Below are 24,037 nucleotides of genomic sequence, written 5' to 3' on the forward strand. Positions count from 1 at the left end.
AATAAATGAAAACATTGTTTGTTTGTAGATCTGGCTGTCAATACACCATTACTTTTACTAGCATCAGGAATCCCTTTTACAGTTTGGAAAATGTTAATAGATGAATTTAAAGTAAATCAGGATAGTATTTTTTTTAAATACCAGTGTCGATTTTTTGATGACCCAATGCTATCTTAGACTTCCATCTACCGTTGTTGCTATAAAAAGCAAGGTATACTGATATATTTAAAATATGTATTCCACTGTGTGGCTGTTTTTAAAAAGTTTGACTACTTGTATATGACTGGAATGAATAAAGATCCCCAAGCTCAAGTCTGGATCTGAAATAATATATTTTTCCCTGGAACCACCTGTGTAAATCACAGTGAGATAAACTCAATGTATGTCATTTCTCTTCTATCAATTGTTGCATAGAGTGTTTTTCCTAGAGAAATCTTACAAAATATATAAATAAATATTTAGACATTCTATAAGTGATTCTTGTTATGTCATTGAGGAACCTTTTTGTAATGTTATATGTATTTCTGTGAAATAAAAAGTAACAGTTTCTAATCATAAATTAAATGCCCATCACTCCATTTTTTGCCAAAAGAAAACAAATATTTTGATAAATATCTGGTATTTGAAAATAAGTTTCTGAAAATCATTAGCTAATAAAAACACCCTTGTTTAATACAGTAGTAGAATGTCATGATATTACATGGTTATATTTATCTTTCAGGCAGTTAAATGCCTCCCTGACATCCGATCCCGTCAGATCTCGGAAGCTAAGCAGGGTCAGCCCCGGATTAGTGCTTGGATGGGAGACCTCCTGGGAAATGCCGGGTGCTGTAGGTTCTAGTCCTGAGGAACTTCACTGGTACTGTCCAAGCTTGCTTGGCCATGGCAGATGAACCTCAGGACTTAAACGGTGCGGCCCGTTGTGCGCACGCTGAGCCTCACCTAAAATCCACTGCGCAGGCTGGAAGGGCACACCCACGTGGGGAGAGCCCTTCCCAAATCTTCGTTCGCGAAGCCGAGCCACACACACACATATTTATCTTTACTGTCTTTCCATTAATGTTGCTATCTTTAATATTAATTTGAAATTTATTTCGTAAATAGATTACAAAATTCATCTGGTCATATTCAGGTAGCTTTTTTTTTAAGTTTCAATTATTTAAGAAAGCTTGCCTCAGTTTTAAACTCTTGATATGTGGAAAGTCATGTTCATCATCACTGCTTCTGAAGACTGATGCTCATGGTGTGAAGCTGAATATCTTGCCACCAGACCCATACAGCTTTTAAACTGCTAAAGCATTACACCATAGCAAAAGACTTAACATTCACTTCTATTGAGCAAACGCTGTGGTAAGTGACAGGTAGAAATAGCAGTTACGGAAGTAATTAGTAGTGCTATTCTAGATAAAAATTAAAAATTGCAACATTCTCATTTACAGCATTCTCCTGTTCTAGTTTAATGAAGGAACTTAATACTTCTTTATTTTGTTCTGAATTTAAAAGGAAGAAATGTTATTGCAAAATTTTTACACATTTTCTGAAAGAGATTCAGTGTGAACTTTCCTTCTGTCATGCAAACTCTTTAACTACATAAGGGAAAAGGCTAAGATTTTACTCCAAATACTTGTAGTGACAGCTACTAGCAGTCTTGAAGTCATTTAAGTGGAATTAATCAACACCTGAAAAGGCGGCTTAACAGACCATGAAACTGTATTTCAGAAGAACCAACAGGATTTTCAATCAGGTGATATTATTATTATTGCTCAAAAACTGAATCCAATCTACAAATGTGTTCATTATTAGTATTACATTTCATTTCAAGTTGGTGCCTGTATGAAAAATCTGAAAACAGCAGATGTATGTGGTCTAAGGTTATTTAGGTTTATATCAAGTTTGAATTAACTATGAGTAGAAGAAAGAGTTAGAATTGCATCTGAGAGACTGTAGTGATATGATTAGATATTTTGATTCTGATGTCTTCGATGTTTGCAAGTTTTGCAGGTCGAGAAAAAGAGGATTGTAAAGTACAAATTGTATTTTACAGATTTACAATTGTTTACAGATTGTAAAATGCAGTCAGAATTTTGGTGGCTGTTTGATTTGGTCTCCATAAAAGCATATGTGTAGGCTAAAACTGTTGGAGAACTGGTATATCTGAAAAGTTCAATTGAGCATAAGGACTCCTTTCTATAGAAAGAGTTCCAGTGCTTGTTATGTTGGTAGTATTGCATGGTGATGGATGGAACATGGGGAGAAAATCAGTTGCCACTTCACCAGTGTTATCTGTCTAATTTTCAGTTTTTGTTTCTCCATGCACTACACTTCTGGGATGTGTGAATAGCAGGCATTAAGAATTTTTAGAATTTAAGGCATATAGTGTTCCCTGAACTTTGAAAATAAATTTTAGTATCTTAGTGCAATTCTTTTTTCCTCTGACAGACTTGAAATTTAATTCTTTATGATTTTAAATGAAGCCTCTGATGTTTTGGCAATCTCAATCTTCTACTCTCTAGAATGTGATTAGAAAATAGGTTCAGAACTATTGCACTGTAATGCAGTGTTGGTCTTCTGTGGCTTTTCCCCCTTCAGTAAGTGTATTCAGTAAATAGTTTTTTATTTGCCATCACTTACACAAATGCATTTAAATAAAAAAAAAGGACAATTGAATCATTCTCTAAATTGATGACTAAATATAATTCTGAAATAATCAGAAATAATTCAGACCAGTTTTTTGAAAATCAAAATGTGTGAAATCACATAGATGGTATGGGGTTCTGGTTTTTTTCTGAGAATTCTGTATGGATTGCAGCAGACACTTTGATTACATATGGGTGCTTCTGGGAATGTGAATTGCAGGATCAGGATCTGAGTTAAGGGTGCAAATCAGGAGCATTAAGTCCTTTGAATACAGAAGGACTGAATTGTACCAGCAACAGCATGTGACACTCCATGAGCACTTTTATTTATTACACTGTTTTAGAAAGTGCAGTCTGCCTGTGCTTTAGATAGTACATATACACATGAAATGGTGTAAATTTGTAAATTAATACATGAACAGAAAGTGTTCACATGCACAGAGTTCGTTAGGATATATAAATCACAATTACAAAATTTCTTTAGTCTTGTTTTCTGAGTAGACTGCTTTGTAAAGTGTTTAATTACGTTTGTCCTAGGAATACCCTATTAATTCATTGAAAATCACTGTAATGAGAGCATTTGCAAAACTTATTAATAGGATTTTGTAGTCAATGTGTTATGTGGAATGGCTAACTGATTAGAGCAGTTGCAGACAAGATGCGTCATATGATGAGTTTGTTTCCTCTAAGTTCTGATACTGACCATTTTATAAATTACAGGTAAATAGTCATGTTTCATGTTTTAATTTACCATCCAAATGTCTTTGATAACATTTCTTGTGTAGAAATGTTTGTGTTGTGTGATAGTCCCTCATCTTTCCCTGTTTTCACATGACTGGTCACACATTGCGATTTTTGTCTTTCTATGGTTTGCTGCTGCTCTTCATGAAAAGAAGAGCATGAGAGAAAATGGTTTGAAGTAAAATTTATTTTCTCTGATATATATTTAGTCCATATTAGCACTGATATGGTAAGGCTTAGTTTTGCACAAGTTGTCCCTAAATTCTCCATCAGTACAGCTTTGTTGTGTATCTGCAGAATTCATCTCTTGCTAATTCCAAATGCATATACATGCACTATATATCAGCCAACTGCCGTATAATTACTTTTGAAATTGTTGCAACAAAAATAGTCTCCCTAACTCTGGTGCTTCAGAAATTCAAGATCACTACATTTGTTATCTTGAAGACTTTAAGAACTGTATTGAAGGTCTGTTGGAATGGGCCAAATTCTGTGGCAATGTTTATTTACTGAATTTTGTTAAAATTTGCTTCACTTTTATTCTTTGCTTACTGAATAGATCTTCAGCAATGACCAAGCCTACGTAAGATCTAGTCAGAAAGAGTCAGTTGTAAAATTAATGTGATCTGAGCTTTTGTCTGAAAAGTTTTCCTGTCCTTCTCAAAAGTCAGTAGAAGTTATCTGTGTAAGAGGTGGAAGCAAGCATCCATGACCCTTCTAGCTTACTTTTTGAGTTTCCAGAACCTGGTTTGTTCTGGGACAGATGCAGTATAGTATCCATGGATGCATTTTTCTAGAAAGAAAACTCTGAGTTTTTGCATGTCAATTTTTTAAAAACTCAAACATATTTTAATTAAGGTGAATTTCACAATCAAGTAAAGCCTTCTGAAAATTCTAATGTTGTAGATCAACCAGGTCTCCCTTAATTTCATGCTAATTTAGTTGTTCATAAAACTAGTCACCTTCTCAGGCATGACTTTCCTCACAAAAACAATGTTGATTATTTCCCAGTATCTGGTGTTTATCTATGTGCCTTCAATTTCTGATGTGTGTTGCAGTTTCCTAGCTGCAAGAGTTCTTCTGTCATCTTCTTTGTGAAGAAGAATTTCAATGCAAGGATCAATTTAAGTTCCTTCCTAGTAACTGCTAATGCATTTATTTTGTTTAGCTTTGCTGCTGTGGTCATATATTTAAAGTGCTGTAACAGCTCAAACATCATTTTCCCCTATGGAATCTAAGTCAAATTTTTAAGTTCCATTTTGCCTTTAAAAACTTTTGATGCAGCTTTTATACATGTAAGAATTGCCTTCTCAAAACTTCCATAGGTTGTCAATTTAGTATCTCCCAATTAGGCTTCATCACCTCTTCTCTGCTTCACACCTACCTCAAGGTAGCTAATCATTGTATAATGTTTGCAGCATGATGGAGGAGCCCTTGCCTTCTATTTGTCTTCTGCTGCCATTTGTTTTAAGTTTGCAATGTTCAAGTGGGGTAGTAGACTGATTTTACTGTTTTCTTGATTCAGTGTTACTTTTTGATTTAGTGAATAACTAAGGGGTACAGGTTGGAGTCACACCATTCATGATGCTGCTCCTTTCTTTGAGAACGCACACAGAGTCAGTCTCGAGGAGAAAAGCCAACGCAGAAAGAACCGTTCCTCGCCAATATCGCCTAAGGAGACTTTCCACTGTGCCTTTTGCAACTTGACTTGCCTATCCCACATCGGCCTTTTTAGCCACCAGCATGTTTGCAGCAAGTGTGGGTAGTGCCCTTCCCAAATCTTTGTTCGCAAAGCCTAGCCATGATGATGAAGAGGTACAGATGTAGATCCTTTATCCTTTATCTTTCACCCTGCCTTGGGGAACTGAACTCTAATGCCATCCAGACTCTCCCTTTTATTTTTAGGTTTTTCTGTCCTGAGACTCAATTTTCTAAGCCAAGGATGCTTGCCTTAAAAAAGAAACCAGATTTATAAACCAGAGACCTATCTGTACCTGGGCCCTCACTAGACTCTTAAGGAAAAGAGTTCCTGAAATATGTGACTCTTGCAGGAGGTGGCTCAGAACCATGGAGAGCTCTTTCAACTTCCAGCATGGGGAATAATGGGCATCTTTTATTTTTTTCTTGGTATGGTTGCTAAAATTGGACTGAGCTATTCAGAAATAAAGGAAGTTGAAGGGAATGGCTAGAAAAAGCCTAAACTGAAAGTAGAAGCTTAAGGTAGTATCTGTTATAAAAGAGAGTAGATGGAAAAAACCTGACTTGCAAATTCAAGAAATTGTGAGATACTACTGGAGAACTGCTAAACGCAGTCACATCCTTATTATAGTGTTCATCACAAAGGAAAATACTGCTTTTCTCCCAAGTAATGAGTCTATATTCAACGATTCTATTAAGTTAGTAGCTTTCTTTGTGGATATAGTTGTAGTTTTGCCTAGGAAACTCCTAAGAAAAACATCTGATTGTAGGTTTTTCCTAGTGCTTGACTTTTAAAAAAGAATATTTCAAACACTACATTTTGTTCCTTATTAGCAATCTTGAATAGTTGAATGGGATTTCATTAGAATTACCTTTGAGAAAATATGCAAATTTATCTTTTAAGTCCTTTTTTATTGTACAGTATTAATATTGTTTTAATGATTACAATCTTTATATGAAAAATTAATTTGTATTATTTTTAGAATGTTTAACTTATAAAATATTCTTTGTTAAAAATTGAAACTTTATTTCTGTTGATAAAGTCTTATATATATGCACACAAACACAGACACAAAAGTGCCATCTTGCATGTAAAAGAAAATAACTCACTTATTAAGGCTCAGAGTTTTTAACTCTCACTGTAGTTTGACAGCAAATTTATGCATTAGTGATAGTTGTTATAAATAAAAATGGGCATGCCGTTTAACAGTGCAAACTTAATACTTGACATAAAAAGAGTTAAACAAGAAGCTGATGCCTTCAAAGGTGCTTTAAACTCAGTAAGTTTTAAGCTTATCTGTAATTTTCCTTTAATAATATGTCACACTAATTTTGAGAGGAAAGGGCATTGGCAGCATTATGTGTGATTTTGACTTGCAACTTTCACAGTCCTGTTTTATTCATGGCCTTACTATTGTACAAAGTATTTTGAGTTTTTCAGTTCCTTCACTTTTAAATTAATGAATAGATCTTAGATCAGTGGTACACGTGAGCCATGGTGATGGTGAGGATCACATGCAGGAAGCAGTCAAGTTTTGTTGGCATGGAGCTCTATGAAAGCTGCAAACCAGTGTAAATTAGACAGCATGAACCTATATGCTAATGCAAGTGAATTGCTTCCTATACTTGAATTAGCTCATTATATGCCTTTTTTGTGGTTTGTACTGTAGCATGTAAAGTTCTGTGTCCTAAAGTAAAAGTTTTGTATTTATGAAGAAGAAAACTGGAATGCCAAGGGGAATTTTTACAGGTTAAGGTCTATATATTGTGGCACAGTGAAATTAAAGTTAAGGCAAATGCTTCTTCATCATATGACAATATTAGTATTTATAATCCTTGGTAAAATTTGCCTTGTTCTGATAAAAGCACTGCATAAAACACAGTTCAATTTGAACTAGAAATTGTGATACAAAGCAAGTCTGATTATTTAGATAATGATCACATTCAACATTCTTTCCCTGATATGGCACACTCAAAACTGTATTCTGACATTTCTGTTACTGGGTTGTCAAATCACCCAGTCTCCAAGCCTGCCATGTGTAAGAAGAAAGGCTTTTGGCTCAGTTCTGTGACTTTTTTTTTCAGTGTCTGAATAGTGTATAGTCTTGACTATGCTTTGATTTTGCAAAACCTCCAAGTTGCAAATAGCACTTCAGTTTTCTTCTGACTGCCAAGTGTCATGCATTTTTGCATAACTATTACAAACTCAGCAGCTCTCTCATCTGCCTGTTTTTCATCTTGATTTATAAACATCCAGCTGAGTTGTGAACAGACATATTAGGTTTCTTAGTTATTAGATTTTTGCATGTTGCTTTGATGCCAGCCAAAAGAAGAAAGGTCTTACCTCTGATCTTGCTTTTGATGTTTGCAGCCATTAAGGAGTGACATAGGGAAGCTAGTGGAAAAGATTTAGTGAAGAGCATCAGCATCAATGAGAATGGGAATGTCAAATATTAGCTTGAGGTTGTCCATTGCTTTTTGTCTCCCTCTGTTCCTTTCCCAAGGTATATAGATTATTCTATTGATGATAAGTTGCATTTTCCCCAAGTGAAGAGGGGGTTGTGCTTTGTTCCCAGAAGAAAACAAACAGAAGGCAAACATTGTATATCCAATACTGATAGATTTGGTTCTAATGCAAAACTGTGGAACAAAGTAATGTCTTGGGGGTAAGGGAGCATCTCATTACTTCGTGAATTCCTTGTTTGTCAAGCACATCACATGCAGTGTGAAAGATGTTACCTTACTGTTGTGTATTCTAAGTGATGTTAGAAAAGTAACAGCATTCTTATTTTAGTTTGTAGTGAGAAGTTCAGCTTAATTTAAGAGGAATTTTGTAAGCATAAGGTGGTGTTTTTTTTTTTTTTCCTCCCGCCTCTCTCTTTATATCAGGCTTTTTGTGTCTTTTGGAGGAAAGAAATGAGAAGTTTGGCTGTTGTGGCAAAAAGGTAGTCTGAAAGATTAGTGTGAGATCTGTAAGCGTGTTTGCATACATTTTGACCAGGTCATGCTAGGATGCTCAGGAGTTTGTTGTTCTAGAGAAGTACTGGCAAATCTGTAGCTTGCATGCAGTTTAAATGCAGCTCACATTTTAGAATCATGTCATGTGAGCAGTAGTGGAGGCATGCTGACAGAGGAGCTGTTAGTTAATAGAAATCCCCAGCTACTGAAGCAGTCAGTCAGCAGCAGTGACATTTGGCAGGATATTCCACCAATTCTTCTTCAGGAAAGCTTCTGAGCACTTTATCTTTTCAGGGTATGTGCTGTCATCATCATGGCTAGGCTTTGTGAACAAAGATTTGGGAAGGGCACTACCCACACTTGCTGCAGACATGCTGGTGGCTAAAAAGGCCGATGTGGGATAGGCAAGTCAAGTTGCAAAAGGCACAGTGGAAAGTCTCCTTAGGCGATACTCCTTTCCAGGCTTGAGTTCTTTCCTACTCTGACATTGAAGTCACCAAGGATTATGATCTTACCATCTGCAGGAACCTTTCGGGTGAGGCAGTGCAGGTTGGTGTAGAATTTGTCTTTTTCCGCTGAGTCAGCTTGGAGAGTTGGGGCATATATACTAAAAAGAACAGCATGTTGCTTGTTTAGTGGGAGACATAAGGAGATAATGCGATCTGAATGACCTGTTGGCAGATCATCAAATTTGGAGGCAATGGAGTTTTTACTCATGAAGCCAACTCCTGAAAGGTGACTTTCAGTTTTGGGTTTGCCTGACCAGTAGAGTGTGTAGCTGGCACCATGTTCTTTAAGGTTGCCTTCCTCAAGAAGATGAACTTCACTGAGAGCAGCAATGTCAATGTTGAGCCATGACAGTTTGTGGGCAATTGGAGCAGAACGACGCTCAGGATGTGCACTATCCCCAGTATCAAGCATGGTTCTGATATTCCAACATGCAAGTGTCAATTTGAACACACCTTTGGAGGCAGGTGTATGCCTTTGTGTCTTTGGTTTTGTTTTTGTTTGACTGCATCAGAAGATGCCGGTTGGCCGCGGTTAGCCAACCGGGTGAGGGGTGGAGATGAGCTTTGATTAGGCCACCTTTTCTAGGCCCCTCTCCATGTGGAGCAAGCAGTGCTGTCCTTAGAAAAGGCTGCTTGGTCATTCAGGATGCTGCCTCAAGAGACTGTCATCTCCGGGGTCAGTCTCGAATGACCAATATCCTGAACTGCCTACATGCAGGGTTGGGTCTGCGGCTTCCAGCTGCTTCCTATCACCTTTCGACCCTCATCTGTCGCTACAGGGCTTTGCAATGTGGGTGAACCCTTTGAGCCTGAGCAATGAATTTTTTTAGGTGAGGCACAGCGTGCGCAGAACTGGCCCCACCCTTTTTACTCCTAAAGTTCATCTGTCAGGGCCTAGTTAGCTTGGATGGTGACAGCGAATACCTCAGGATGTAGGTTTGGTTAGAGTATCCTTCTCTTAGATGGATGGCCTTACAGAGCCAAGCGAGCTCCATCTGCCCGGGTTTGGAGTTAGAGTTGTCCTTCTCCTGTGATGGTTGCCAGAGGGCTAGCGAGCCCATCCTGCCGGTGGACACACTTTGTCTGACCCTTCAGCTGAGACCTGTCTGGCATGGGAGACCCTACTGAAGGCACAAACCACCGCCAGCATAGCACACAACCTCATGAGGGCACGCAAGCTTCTCCCCCACGACATGGGGGTGTCCGCGGAGAAGATATGTGCTGTACTATGTGCTGTACTATGTGGTTAAGATTTTGGTATGCAGCTGGATAGGCTAAGAAGATTGGCCTTTCTGCTAGAGGTTTACTGATCCTCAGAAGTATTTCACAGAATCAGGGTTATTAAGTTCTGTGGTGTATTAAGAACATAGTAAGTTCTAAGTTCTACTAAAAAAGGGATGCACCATTTCTATTTGGCAACTGTCATATGACTAATGCAGGAACTCAATTCTTTTCAGCCTCTTGACTGAACTACTGTATATTTTTGAAAGCATTTTTGGTGCTTCAGTTAAAAGGGAATGAGTAACTGAGAATCCATGACTTAATGAAAGCATGTATTTCAGTGGCTGATTCCTTTATCTGTTTTACACTTGCATGTTTAGGAACTGTTGTTACTTTCCCCTACGTCATGAGCTGAATTTATACAGATTGAACTCCTAATCCCCAGATTTTGTTATGCCTTTGTTTGCAAGTGTAAGAAACAATTCAATGTCACAAATTCTTTCTTTTGTAACACAAGTCATGTCCTTGTAAGCTTCCATAGTCTGTTCATTTCATTGCTTCCAAAGATTCTCACTCTTCCTGTTTTCTTTTTGAGTGAGGTTTCTGCAAGGACTTTCAGTAGATTATTAACTTACTACTCTGGAGGAAGATCATGCTTGATGCTACGAGTTGATGTTTGAATTTTTATTACTCAGCATTGACTGTGACTTTATTAGATTAAAGTTGTATGAAGTCAATACAGTAAGAAAACAAGAAAAAATAAACTTTTACTGTCATGTAATTGTCCTATTCATTTTCTAAGGTAATTTTTATCTTACAAAGACATTTCATTAATTCAGATAAGACAAAAGCTAGCTTCTCACATTGCTGTGTTTCTGGTTAATGTGTTGTCTTAGTAGTTAAAAAGAGCTATAAAACTGAAGACTGCTTTATCCAGTGCTTATTAAAATGAGTCCATATATATATAACTTCCTTGTAGGAGTATATTGTTTCTGCAATTGACTCCTTTATAAAAGAAAAAACACCAATTACTTTTTGACTATTTGAAAGACAATCTTGCATATATTTGACAAGTAAGCTGCTCTTTTTCTTTCAAGGTACAATTCCCTCTTTTGTTCAAAATTGCATCAATTGTAAAAAAAAAAAAAAGAAATTATTGTGGCTTTTTCCAAGCTTTCATATGTAACATGTTACAAAAATTTTGAGCACTTGTATTTAATACTGTATCTAAAGCAATGGAGTGCTTAGTATTTTCAAACTGTATTTGTTGTAATTGCTGATATAATTCCTTTATCTAGTTTAGAAAAATTATTACTTCAAATGAGTTCTTAACTCCTGTTAAAATCTTTTGAGGTCAGTGTTCTGTGTCTGTGTGCTGTGAGTACAGACTTCTCTGAACCACTGCTCTTGTGATAACAGTGTTTAGGTATTCGTATAGCATGGTTTTGAGAATGTTTGGTCTGTGATACTAAAATTACCTCAGCTGGTGTTTTGATTGTTTTTCATCTCTGAGCAGGAACTATTTAGCTGAAGTAAGATTAGTAATAATGCTTAAATCCATTGTGGTTTTGGTGGTTTCATTTGTTTGTTTTTGTTGTGATTTTTGTTTTTTCTATAGAAATAAATTTAGTAACTACAGGGGCATGGGACACTGAGTTGGCAATAATTTGATGTGTTTTCACTTAGAGTTTCTCCTTATAATTAGCTCCTCAAAGGAAACCAAATGTGTTTTTTTTTTTGAAAAAATGCCAAGTTTTATTAGAATAGCAGTTAGGATAATTAACATTTCAAGTATTGTAAACTCAGTAAATAAGGAAGAAACAAGAAAAGGAATTTTTTTTTACTAAATTTTTCCCTGCCCACATTATCATTGAGAATATGCTGTTGCTTCTACTTGGTTGCAGTTAATTTAGTGACTTTAAGCTGTGAATGGCACAGCACCTCTGATCTGCTGGAAGATTTTCCTATCATACCTAAGGTCCAACAGCCGGCTCCTTGCTGCAAATTCTTTATTGAGTTGGAAGTTCCTGTAATGGAATTTTCTTGACTGCCTTACTGCACAGTTTCTTGAATCTCCTGGACCTGAGCAGTCAGGGTATCTCCCAGGAGTGCAAATTGTCTATCTTTCTCTATGAGGCCCTACCTGACCCAATCATCTTAGAGAAGCATTAAAATGGTTGTGAGCAAGCAAGCACAATGCTTTCTGCCTGCCTAATACTGTCTGTCAAAAAGAGTGGAGGGCACATTTGATGAAAAACTCAACATGAGGTGGCAGTGTGCCCTCACAGCCGAGGCAGCCAACCGAATCCCAGGCTGCATCCAAAGGATTGTGGCCAGCAGGTCGAGGGAGGTGATTCTCCCCCTCTACTCTGCTCTTGTGAGACTCCACCTCGAGTACTCTCTATAGTTCTGGTGTCCCCACCATAAGAAGGATATGGAACTGTTGGAGCAAGTCCAGAGTAAGCTGGGTAAAGCTTAGCAACCTGGTCTAGTGGGAGATGCCCCTGCACTTGGCAGGGGAGTTGGGTCTAGATGATCTGTAAGGTCCATTCTAACCACTTTACATTGTGTGATTCTAAAGGTCATACTACAATTCACAAAAGGCAAGTCTTAGAACAATGTGTATGTTGTCTCTAATAAATAATAAAATGAACAATAAAGATTTTTGTTTTGAAAGATAAATTATATTTTTGGGTTAAGAAGTTATGAAGAGAGCTTATGTTTTTTTTTGTAAGATAGCAGAAATTTTTTTGATATTTTGGGAGTTGTATTCTTTTGCTACAGAAAACTTTTAAAGAGCTATTCAATTTATTTGTATATTGTTTTCTCCAAATCTCTAGATATATGATTTCTCTAGTTACATTAGGTGACTATTCTAGTGACTTTTAATATTTTGATTGGAAGACAATTAATTTTCTTTGCGAGGTTTCCTTAACATATTTGTATTTTTTATAAATGATAACATATATAAAAGAATATATATGAATACTCTTCCATTCGTTCTATAAAAATTAAGGTTAAAATAAATATTCTGTCCTTGTTTTTTTTTGTTTTAATTTCAAGGTTTTGACTGGTATTTTGAACCGGGAGTAATGCTTAGAGATGGGGGAAAGTTGACAAAATTGCTAAATGGTTGAATTGCTTTAACTGGTTATGCAGATTTATATCTTGCGTTCAAAAAGTATAACATCTTTCAGCTGCAAATTTGGTAGTATCTGTAAGTATTAATGAATCAACTTCAAACATAATTTTAAAGTTGGCAAATATTAGGGAAAATTGGGACCTGGTCAGACTGACTTGTTTAAGTTACTCATTAAATCAATACAGAGCCTAAAATAGTCTGTGATTTAATTTTTTGGTTGCTAGATCACATTGTATCTAATCTAGATATAGTGGAAGATGCAGTTAAAAATATTCTGATTGAGTGATTGATCTTTGTGGCTAATCCATGATTAGTTAAATAACAAGTAGAAAATGTGGTATTTTAAAATAAAGCGTTAGATTCCTTCTCACTGTTATTATACTAGAGTAAATCTAATGGAAGGTGTTCTTACAGAATATGAAATACTTTTGTTTGAATGTGAAATTAAAAGGGACTTTCTTTTTTTCTTTCAAACAGTTACTAATTTCACTGACTACTGCAATAGTGGAATTATATGTTGACCTCCAGCCTCCATGATGCAGTTGTGTTTATTCCTTGCTGTCATGGTGAGGGTAAGCTGTTCTTTATATGTGTTATGAAGTTATGATTTTTAAAAGTTTACTGCTATTTATGTAAAAGATAAAATACATTGTACATTTGCTTGCTATGTAGTTCAGAACTTTTTTTTTTGACAAAAGGTGTAAAAGTTCCTTTATTTCATGAAATCAAATTATAGCTGACTTTGGAAGAGATCTTCTGGTCCAATGCCACAGATCAAAGTAGGATCAATTGAAGTGGGTTGCTCAGGTCTTTTCCCAGCCTCCAGGGATGGAGACTTCACTAACTCTGTATACTGCATGAGCTCCAGTATGACCATGTGATGTATTAAATACAAAGAATTTAGTACTTGTGACCAGTGCAGGACAGGAGAAATATTAAAGAGTATGTCCTTGTCAATGTTAATAAATTCTTAGGGAAGCCCAATTTTGATTAATTTAGTGAATAACCTTAAATATCCCAAAATGATCTTGTTTGTGGCATGGGGAGCTAGAACCTCATAAGGAATCTACAGGAATGTTCAAAGAGCTGACGTTATAAAGATATGATATAAGGCCAGGATTATGTATTTATTGGTGCCTGTTGAGTGTGAGGGAAGCACAGAGAGATACCAATACCAAAGTGAAAAATACATTTAACTAGATGCAGTTGGATGAAGACCTGGGTAATGTTTACCATTTTGAACATCATGGAGATAATGTAAAAGCATATAATCAAATATAAATTAATATTAGAAATTCTTTTGGGGTGAACTAATTAAGACCTTGTTCAGTAATGGTACCCAAGATGATTTTTCTGGATAACAACTCAGGTATTTGTGGTAGTGAGGGATCACTGATGCAGGAGGAGGCTTATGGGAAATAAGTGCATGTATTCCTTAGTTGCTTGCCTACATGATTCTGATTGAACTTAGATTTGTAAGGGAAATTACACTTTCTATTTCTATTATACATATAAAATTTGGCTTTTAAAGAAAGAAACAGTAGTAAAGAGGAAGTTGTGGATGTGGGAGTAAATAGTAAGCAAGTCTCATGATTATTTTTACTTATGTCCTGTACATGTGAATAGACATTAAGAAGAAATAAGAAGTAAATTTATACAATAAATAATTATACATATGTAGTGCTACAAATTCCATGTCATTGTTCCAGAAAAAAGAGGAAATGGATGCTTTTTATGGGTAGAAAAAATATACCTGCAGCAGTGAGCTAGGATAGGAAACCAAAGGAACTTAATTTTGGATATTTTTAGAACACAAATATTAATACATGCTCTATGAATGTGTTTCTATTCTCTAGTTGAAGAAAATAATAGGTACAATTTGTGTGTTAATAAAGGTAATTAAACAGTTTTCGATTAATGAAATGCTTTCTGAATTGTTTCCAGTCAATAGTCTAAAAATGTTTGGAACTAAATAGGATAAAGTCTCTTAGGATTCATATATATGAATGCTAGAATTAGAAATAATTACCAGTCCTGGCTTCATCACAGTAGTGTGCAAAGCATGGGCACAAATTATGAAGAAATGAGAATTAACAAACTAGAGGTAGATAAAAGCAGAAAATTAGATAACTGCAACACAGGTCTGTTGTCAAAGATTAATTGAGCTGTATTATTCTGGGTTTACTTACTGTTTCACTGAGTTAAATTTCCTAATGAAATAGTTTGGGAGAAACTGTGTATGTAGACTTCCTTTCAGCATTTCTTGGCACATAGAAAGTTCTATATTGTGTAAAAGAAAATGTGGATGAAAAGTAGAGTCATTCTTTGGAAAAGGAAGTAGCTGAAGGGATGAAGTGACGGGGACTTGTGCTGCAAGGAAGAGTATTAGCCTGGAGGAAAGACCCTATTAGTGCAGTGAATTACTTGTGTTATTCATCTTGGGTGTTTTCAGTAGTGACAATGCTACAAAACTGTATTAGATTATAATGAAATTTAGGTCACAAAGTAAAGGAGTGTTCTGATGAAGGCCTGAAAGATGTACAGTAATTTTTCACTTGGGATACTGGAGTGGTACAATCTGATAAAATGTAGTAACACAAAATTAAAGGGATGAAAAATAAGAATTTTTGTATGTAAGATAGAAGCTTATGAATTTAAAGAGATAGGTGCAAAATGATTTGAGGGTATTATGTCCTTGTAAAATGGTTGCTGACTGCCAGAGTAACATGGTCATGAAAAGACAAATCCTGTTCTAGGACATTTTACAGTCGGCAGGTCCAAGAGAGAAAAGCAAGTATTTGTTTCATACGAGACACCAGCAACACCTTGTGTAACATAGAGAATTCTGCTTCAAATCCTATCTTAAGTCTTTTTAAAGAATGCATTGCATACTCCATGAATAATATTTATAATCTTTGGTTATTTTCATCAAACAGTACAGAATCTTGTAGGTACTTGTTACTTTTGTCCTTTGATCTTTATTTTAATTTTAATATCCTAAAAGAATTATTTCCTTAGGCTCTAATCCTTTGTCAGGGGCTGTGCCATCACATCATCGTTATATTGGAACTGGAATTAGAAAGTTGTTTTTAATTTTCATTTTTGTTAGAGCACAACAGGCTAACATTACTTAGAGTATCATGCTTTCCTAAGAAGATAATTTTTATGAGTGGAATCTTATAAATACTAACTTAACTTATTTAAGCAAAACTAACAATGTTGTAAAGGTTCAGTCTGAGTTGTATGTACAGCGTAACATGCTTTTTTGAGTGTTTCACACAGTGATAAGTCATTGTTATACCTCCTAGAGTGGAGTGAAGTTTGTTTCATATATCACACTACTGTAGTATGATGTAGATGATGTACATGCCATTAAATATAGTGCTCTTTATGTTAGCTATAGTGATAGGAGGTTTACTTTATGAGTAACTTTTTTTTTTCAACTTACATAAGGTATACTATTTTTTGAGTGAATTTAGGTTAGTAGGTGGTTGAGCCCAAAGTAGACTTGCGTAGTTTGCTTTGAATTTAATCTAAAATAACTTGAAACTGTACATTACTGAGAAAAATCATAATGCTATTCTGGGGCTAAAATTCTGAAGAGCAAGCAGAAATACAAAAGGAGAGAATCTCCACTGCATCACTGAATTTGTTAATGAAAGCACGTTTGGAGTAGTAAGTTAATAAGGACCTTATTTAAGTCATGTAGAATGTCATTCCATTTGGAATTACATATTGGGCTATTCAAGTTTCTAACTAGTAAGTACCTTTTAAAGTTTTAAAATAACTAGGAAGGTTTATGCAAGAAGGATGAGGAAAGTTGGCATGTATTTATTTTTTATTGATTAATCATTTTTTCTCTAGCAAAATAACTTTGACATGGATGCACATCATTCTCATTAAGCTATTGGTGCTACATTCAGTCTCTTTTTTTTAAGTTATAATTTAAATCAAGGTAATGCCTTTTCTACTATTTCCTTTAGTCATTTTGTAAACACTGCATTTCATTGCATTGAAGCAATATTTTTTGACCAAATTTTCCCTATTAATTTGGTAAGAAAACATTTTCATGTTCTTACAAGCAGTTGTGGCTTACATGTAGTATGCTCAGTTTGATTTCCCCATTAAGGCTTGAAGAAGACCCTTATTTTTATATAAATATTCTGTCTTCTTTTAATGGAGTCTAAATAAATTTGTGACATTAACTGCATTTTCTTTGCTGTGTATTTGGCAATAAGTAAATTTTAATTTGACTTCCTTTCACTATTTTTTCCATTCAACTGATGCATTGAACATTGTTTATTCCTAATGATTTATTATTGCCAGTACTTATCAGAACTATTTGGTTTCATTAGATAATACTGCGTATTTTTAATTGACTTTTTATAATAGAACTGCAAGATTAAATTAAACATGAAAAATAGGTTACTCTATGTGATACTTTGTTTTCAACTTAGCATTTGATTTTAATGTTACTTTGTTTTCATTCTACTGAACTTTTTTCTGAGACTGCTTTAATGTCTTAAGTAGCTGAAACAGGATTTTGAATGAACAAATCAATTTATAAGGAGTGATAGACTCCTACATTTAGATACAAAAATCTTCATTTTAATTGCCATCAATATGTTACTTGTTTCTCATTATGTTGAGAAAATGTTATAGATGTCTGTAGTCTCTTCATCTTGTTTCCTATGGAACCAAGAGACCCTTTGCTTTTATATGTAAGAGGTTTTTCACTGTTTATGTAAGACCAGATGGCTTTGTTTCATGACAGCTAAAAGCTGTGCCTTTACAACCATATATTCAAGACTCTCTGAAGGTTACCAATCTCACTGTGACATCTCCAGCCCCACACTGATACTGGCACTAAAGATGCTCTTCTACTGAGCTTCATCTTTGCATCCATGCCTAGCACCTGCATCGATTCTGTGACTGGGATTTCTGTGGGTGGGATCTGGGCTCTTATAAGTGGGAGATAATTTCCCTGAGAGAGTGGATTGAAACCCTCTGAACTGTGTATAGTGGTGAAATTTAAAAGGAAAATTAACCCGAAAGATTGTTCTGGAGCTGTTGGGGGGAATAGAGGAATACATTCTTTTTCACCTGGGTAAATCCTTTGAAAGAGATAAAAGAGATACTTTATTACATTATTTTAAAAAGTGGCATTATAAGAATGTAGTCAGCTATTCCCAGTATTCCCTAGAAGTGAAACTAATCTAATTGCAGGGAAGAAAATGTAAATTGGCTAATTGTCAATGTGCTATGTTTTGACGTGCTTATGCACTGGAAAATGCAAGGGTATGGGTAAACCCAATCCAATGTTAAGACAGGAAATCATGATAAATCTCAGTAGGTTCTAGTCCTGAGGACTTCACTGGTACTGTCCAAGCTCGCTCGGCCATGGCAGATGAACCTCAGGACTTAAACAGTGGGGCCAGTTCTGTGCACACTGTGCCTTACCTAAAATCCACTGTGCAGGCTGGAAGAGCACACCCACGTGGGGACAGCCCTTCCCAAATCTTCGTTCGCGAAGCCGAGCCCACACTCACGCTAGTAAATTAAAATACATAGCTTACTTTGGTAAAATAAAAGTAGCATAGTATTCTTAGTTCAAGGATCTTTGCTATGTAATAACATACATTTATAATAACACTAATAATTGCTATTTAAACATTTTCCTGTCTCCTGCTTAATAAAATATATTGATTGGTACTGCTCTCCCACACCTTTTGGGCTTGATGGGTTCTTATTTAGATGCTCACAGTCAGATGATGTTCATGACTATGTTTGGAATGATTCACATTGGGTTTGAATTACTGCATTTGTTGGCTGCTGCTACGATTTTTAATAACTTAAGGCTTATACTTTCAGTCTTGGCAGTCCCGAGCTTAGTTTACAGTATGAAAACTCATAAACAGCTGTTGAAAATTAAAGAAGTATAAATATTGACGTAACATCTTGACTTCCTGTCAGGCAGATACCTGTGGTATACATCTACATGTGGACATCTTTCAGAAACCAGACACAAGCAATAAATTGGGAGTATTTAAAATGTGATAGTTTTTCCTTTGTGTTTCCCTATTTCAGCTTTTATTTCTGTTGGTCTTTTATTTATTATAATTTGATTTATCTAAAGATTTTGTATGGACTTTGAAATAATGAATGGCAGAATCATAGAATGGTTTGTGTTGGAAGGGACCTTAAAGTGCAACTAGTTCCTGCCCCCCTGCCAGGAGCAGGGGTGCAGCATGCTAGATCAGGTTGCTCAAAGTCCCATCCAACCTAACTTTCAACTTTTCCAGGAGTAGGGCATCTAGGAATATGGAATGCCCCATCCATGGAATGTCAAATACTTTGACATTTTGTATTCCCAGAACAGTATGAAATAGAAGAAATAATGTGAAAGCCACATTACAGTACAAAGCCGGTAGTTGAGGTTTGTTAGAACTCATGTATAATTATGTACACCAAATTTGAGATACAGCCTGTTTAATGTTAGTTCAGAATGTTCTTCCTATTTATTCAGTTAGCTTGGCATCTTTATTTTATATTTAACCGTGACCTAACTTATTAAAAGAACAATGATGTCATCATAGAAATCAGATAAAACCTGTGAGGACTTGATTACATTTAGACCAATGCTGAATTGGTATTTTATAGAGCTAACAATCAAAGCTGAAGTCCATTCCTGATGGACTTCAAAGGTCATCTGTACACAACTTGGCACACTGATACATTGATTTTTTTTCTAATTTTTCATTTTTTCTGCATTAAACAACATCTTGATGTCTTTAAGGTCTTTGCTATCAGACTTTTTTACCTCATGTTTCATCTTGCTTTCCAAATCCCTTATGAATTTATCAAACTGTATGAACTCTGCTATGGGTCCAGAGAGGTCCCTGATCACTCTTTCCACTTAAACTGATTATGTAGTCTTACTATATGTTTCTTCTCTTTTAATGGAGTGGTGACTCATATGATGAACTTTCTTCTTCCCTGCAGTTTGGGGTTTTTTTAAACATTATGAGGACCTTGTTGAATGTCACTTGAAAATCCAGTGACCAGATCAATAATTAGAACTAGTTCTCCCTTGCCAATGTGTTTGTTTATGCCTTCAAAAGAACTGTAGTAAATTTGTGAGGCGCAATTTCTTTCTAAAAGCCATGTTAATAGTTTTTTACTTTGATAACATTCATCCTTATGTCTGCAGATTTATTTCACTTTATTATTATTTCTGCTAGTCTACCTGACAGTAATATTTTTTTTCCTGGCCTGTAATTGCAGGGATCTTTCCTGTAGCCCTTACAAATAATTCAGTTTACTTTTAATTTTCCATTCCTTTGCTACAAGGTGATTACAAGTAAGAGGTTACACACTATTTTTTATAATAAAACCATTGCATTCTTTTAGTTCTTTAGAACTGCTGGAAGAATATCATCTTTTCCTGATGACTTATGTTAATGTTGTGGATTTTTTTGTTAGTCTGATCTGCTAACATGGTTGTTTGAGACAGACCACCACTTCCTCTGAGGTACCTGAATTGTGAGTCTACTTAAGCTCATGTTTCATAAAAAAAAAAAAAAGATTGCAAAAGAAAGAAAACCAATATTTTCCTTGCAAAGTACTCTCAAACTGTTCTTATATACTCTCATCATTTGTGGACCCAGGAGTCTCTAGTAATCTACCTACTTTGGATAAAAGATTTAGTATTAATTTTTATGTGGTTTATATACCTGAATTTAGTCTTACCTTCTTAATCATTTGACCATGATTGTAACATTTATTAGGATACTTTCTTTGCTAATTGTAACAGTCAACTTCTTTTTTAATTAAAACCTCGGTGTCTTTGGGAGTGGCATGGAATACACTTCTCTTTTGAAGCAGTTCCCCGTCTTGAATTTAACTACAACTGTAGTAAATTTTTTGACTTTGTTTCTCTAGGAAGCAGTCCTATCTGAATCTATTATGCAGAGTGGTACAAAGTGGTCCTTCAGCTTTCTGATCAAAGTTCTGCAAACTGCTTACGATTAAGTCAAGAGTTTTTAGTCGTAGCTTTTCTCTTAGGCAGTAATTTTATGGTGTCTGTAGCATCTGTTTATTCTCATGACAATTCCCAGTATAATATTTACCCAGTCAGTAGAGGAATATTTAAAATCTCTAATTATTTTTTCCTTTCTTCTGCTCTCACAGACTTTATGATCTCACTTACCATGTTGCAGCCACAGCCAGCCATTTTTGGGGTTAGTATAGATGTAAAAGTGCTCCTTCCCACTTAAACCTTAAATGTCAGTCCATCAGGGTTTTATATTTATCGTTCCAGCAAGTAATTTGCTTTGCTTATAGCCACAATCCTTCGTGGGTCGGGAATGGCTTATTCTGTTACATGTAATGTGGGACCTCTTTACTTATGCAATGATCCATGAAGATTGTTGGAGAAGCCGCTGTCTTCCTGAAGGCAGTCCTGTGCTTCTGCCAAGCTAAAGCACAAGCCATAGAAAGCTGTCATAGGGATCTTTAGAAAATGATGTGTCTGTAGAGTGGCCTTCTGCGAGTATTTTAAAAAAACCCTGATATGCTTATAACTCCCCTTGTCACAGACACATTAGGTAGAAAAGCCTGAGGTACTACAAATATTTTTATTAACAACTTTCAGTTTTCAGATGGTTAGTCTTGTGTACCGTTTTATTTATCTTAAACAAACTGTTCCTGTCTCTTTCAACCATATACAAATGCCCCCCTTCTGAATGATAACCAGAGATATTTTTCAGCATTTTCAGTACTATGTTAGAGTTGTTGTATCTGGAAGGGTTTGCTCCAGGCAAATCTCCATAAGTGGGTGAGTTTGGAAGTTACTGCAATCTGGGAAGATTTTTCTCTAAACTCAAAATGAGTTGGAACAGAAAAAAATAATGAAATGAAATTAAAAAGAAGCTAAGGTTAAAGAAGTATTAAAATGAAAAGAATAATTTGAGAGAAGGTAGGTGTGTATAACATCTCAGAGGAAATACTGTGGATTTACAGATCTGAGACTTCAAAATATGGGTTATTTTGGAAATTGAGTATGAATGGCATATATATATATATAAGTATATATATGTATATATATGCCTTTTAAAAAAGGTAGAAATGTTACATTGCTGAGAAAGTGAGGGGAGAAGTACTTCAGATTTTGTACCTGCTGTCAGTTAAAATCTGTTCTAGATAGAATGAGGAGATTCTTACACTCATTAAATGATGTTTTGCCAAGTGGAAAATGAGTTGAAGTAATTTTGCATTTTTTAAATGATGCAGTGTTTTTATAGGAGACAAGGTATTACTTTTGCAGCATTTTTTTTCATTTTTGTGGTTTTAGTAATAGCTTATCAAAATGTGTTTCAAAGTTTTAAAACAGTAGAGAAGTGTTTCTACAAACTAAGTTTCTAAAGCCATGCCTGATTTTCAAATTCTTGCAAATGGCAGAATAGGATATTACAATGGCTATAGCTCCATTGTTACAAGGTGGAAGTTATGATTAAAATGGAGAAGAAAGTAAATAAAAATGAAAAAAATGAAGATGTATTTGTAATTAAATAAAAGCTATTTGTTGATAGTAAAGGAAAGTGTTACCTTTACCACAGAATGATTTTTGAACTATTTAATGTATGAAACACAAGAATTAGTAAATAATTCTCTTATAAAAAGCAACTCTTCTTCTGGTCATTTCAAACCCAGGATCACATATTTTTTGTCATTCATTTGTGAACTCAGCATACTGTTCTATGGAAAGTTAAAAGCTTTTTTCTTTGTTTCTGTGACAGAAAGTGGTAGCGTTGCCTATTATTGTTCCTGAATGTTAATGGCAGTACATTTATCTTAATTGCCATCCAATGTATTTTTACATATCAGAATTATAATTTCAGATTTTTAAAATTTTTTTCCCACAGAATATAAATGAAGAATGATGCAATATTAATGATTTCTACATACAGCCTTATAAAAATCTTCTTTAAGGAGTTTCAGTAAGATAAACACTGAGAATAATTTTTCTCCGGTACAATGTGGTGAAGCAGAGGAACTGAAACTGTCCACCTTTGTACAAGCTAAGGACTTAAAATGTTTGTTATTTTGTGAGCAGAAGAAGTTCTGGAGTGAACTGAACTTCTGAAAATGCGGCCATGGACTGGTTCCTGGCGTTGGATTATGCTCATCCTCTTTGCTTGGGGAACTTTGCTCTTTTATATTGGTGGACACCTGGTACGAGACAGTGAACACCCAGATCACTCTAGTCGCGAGTTATCCAAGATCCTCGCTAAACTTGAACGGTTAAAGCAGCAAAATGAAGACTTAAGACGGATGGCAGAATCTCTCAGGTAGGATCTTAAAGTAATTAAAGCTGTTTGGAAAATGGTTGAAAAATGAAATATCAGAAATCAAATGGTAAGAGTTGTTTGTGGGATTTTTTTTAGAATCGTATTTAACATTAAGATGAATGCTTTAATCTGTGCTATAAGTAGCTGAAAACATATTGCAAAATGTTTAAACAAATAATGTACATTTAGTTGTGGTCTAATGTAATAATTATTTGACAGTCATTATTTAATAGTGGTCAAGTCTTACTATCACAATAATAGGTTCTATAAAGGTGACTCACCCCTCAATGCCAACTTCAAACAAATGCAATTATTATGACATTCATGCAACTTAGAACAGCTAGTTCTTTACACTTCTGTGGGCAATATCTGGAAGAGCTCATTTTAAAAATGCTGAAAACATTTGTACAACTTGTTGAAGATAAATGTTAACTTGCTGAACATGAGCTGTAATAGATATCTGCATTATATGAATTCTTTTTATCTTAAGTTTTCTTCCTTGCCTTGCTACTAAACTTGTAGAAATACTTGTAAAATAGTAGGATCTTCTACCTTTATATAATTATTTGTTAGGTTGTGGATGGGTACAATTCCAATTTAAAGCGTTTTCTTTCACCTTTTCAGACAGACCTTTCAGCATAGACTTTTGGTATCTCCTTTCCTAAGAACTTGAAAGGGAAAGCTTCTTAGGCAAGATGTGTATCAGCATCAAATTGGATCTGAGTACCTGGTCATCACCATGTGCAACCTAGAAGTCCTGATGGATCATGGGGATGAGCACAG

The 24,037-nt window shown here is 35.3% G+C and overlaps 1 protein-coding gene across 5 annotated transcripts in view; it reads left to right on the forward strand.

Annotated features, from left to right (window-relative positions):
- Positions 1 to 24,037, forward strand: part of FUT8 (fucosyltransferase 8) — a 116,415-nt gene that overhangs the window by 39,263 nt on the left and 53,115 nt on the right. For 4 of the 5 annotated variants that reach the window (XM_071558597.1, XM_071558594.1, XM_071558598.1 and 1 more), the window contains 2 exons: positions 13,383 to 13,477; positions 22,829 to 23,254. In XM_071558597.1, the coding sequence (XP_071414698.1) occupies positions 23,052 to 23,254 (203 nt within the window). In that variant the 5' untranslated portion in view covers positions 13,383 to 13,477; positions 22,829 to 23,051. Of the gene's footprint in view, positions 1 to 12,926; positions 12,981 to 13,382; positions 13,478 to 22,828; positions 23,255 to 24,037 lie in introns of those variants that run through there. The other variant, XM_071558599.1, reaches the window with a different exon arrangement.

Source organism: Pithys albifrons, chromosome 6 (assembly GCF_047495875.1).
Source record: "Pithys albifrons albifrons isolate INPA30051 chromosome 6, PitAlb_v1, whole genome shotgun sequence".
NCBI classification, from domain to species: Eukaryota; Metazoa; Chordata; class Aves; order Passeriformes; family Thamnophilidae; genus Pithys; species Pithys albifrons.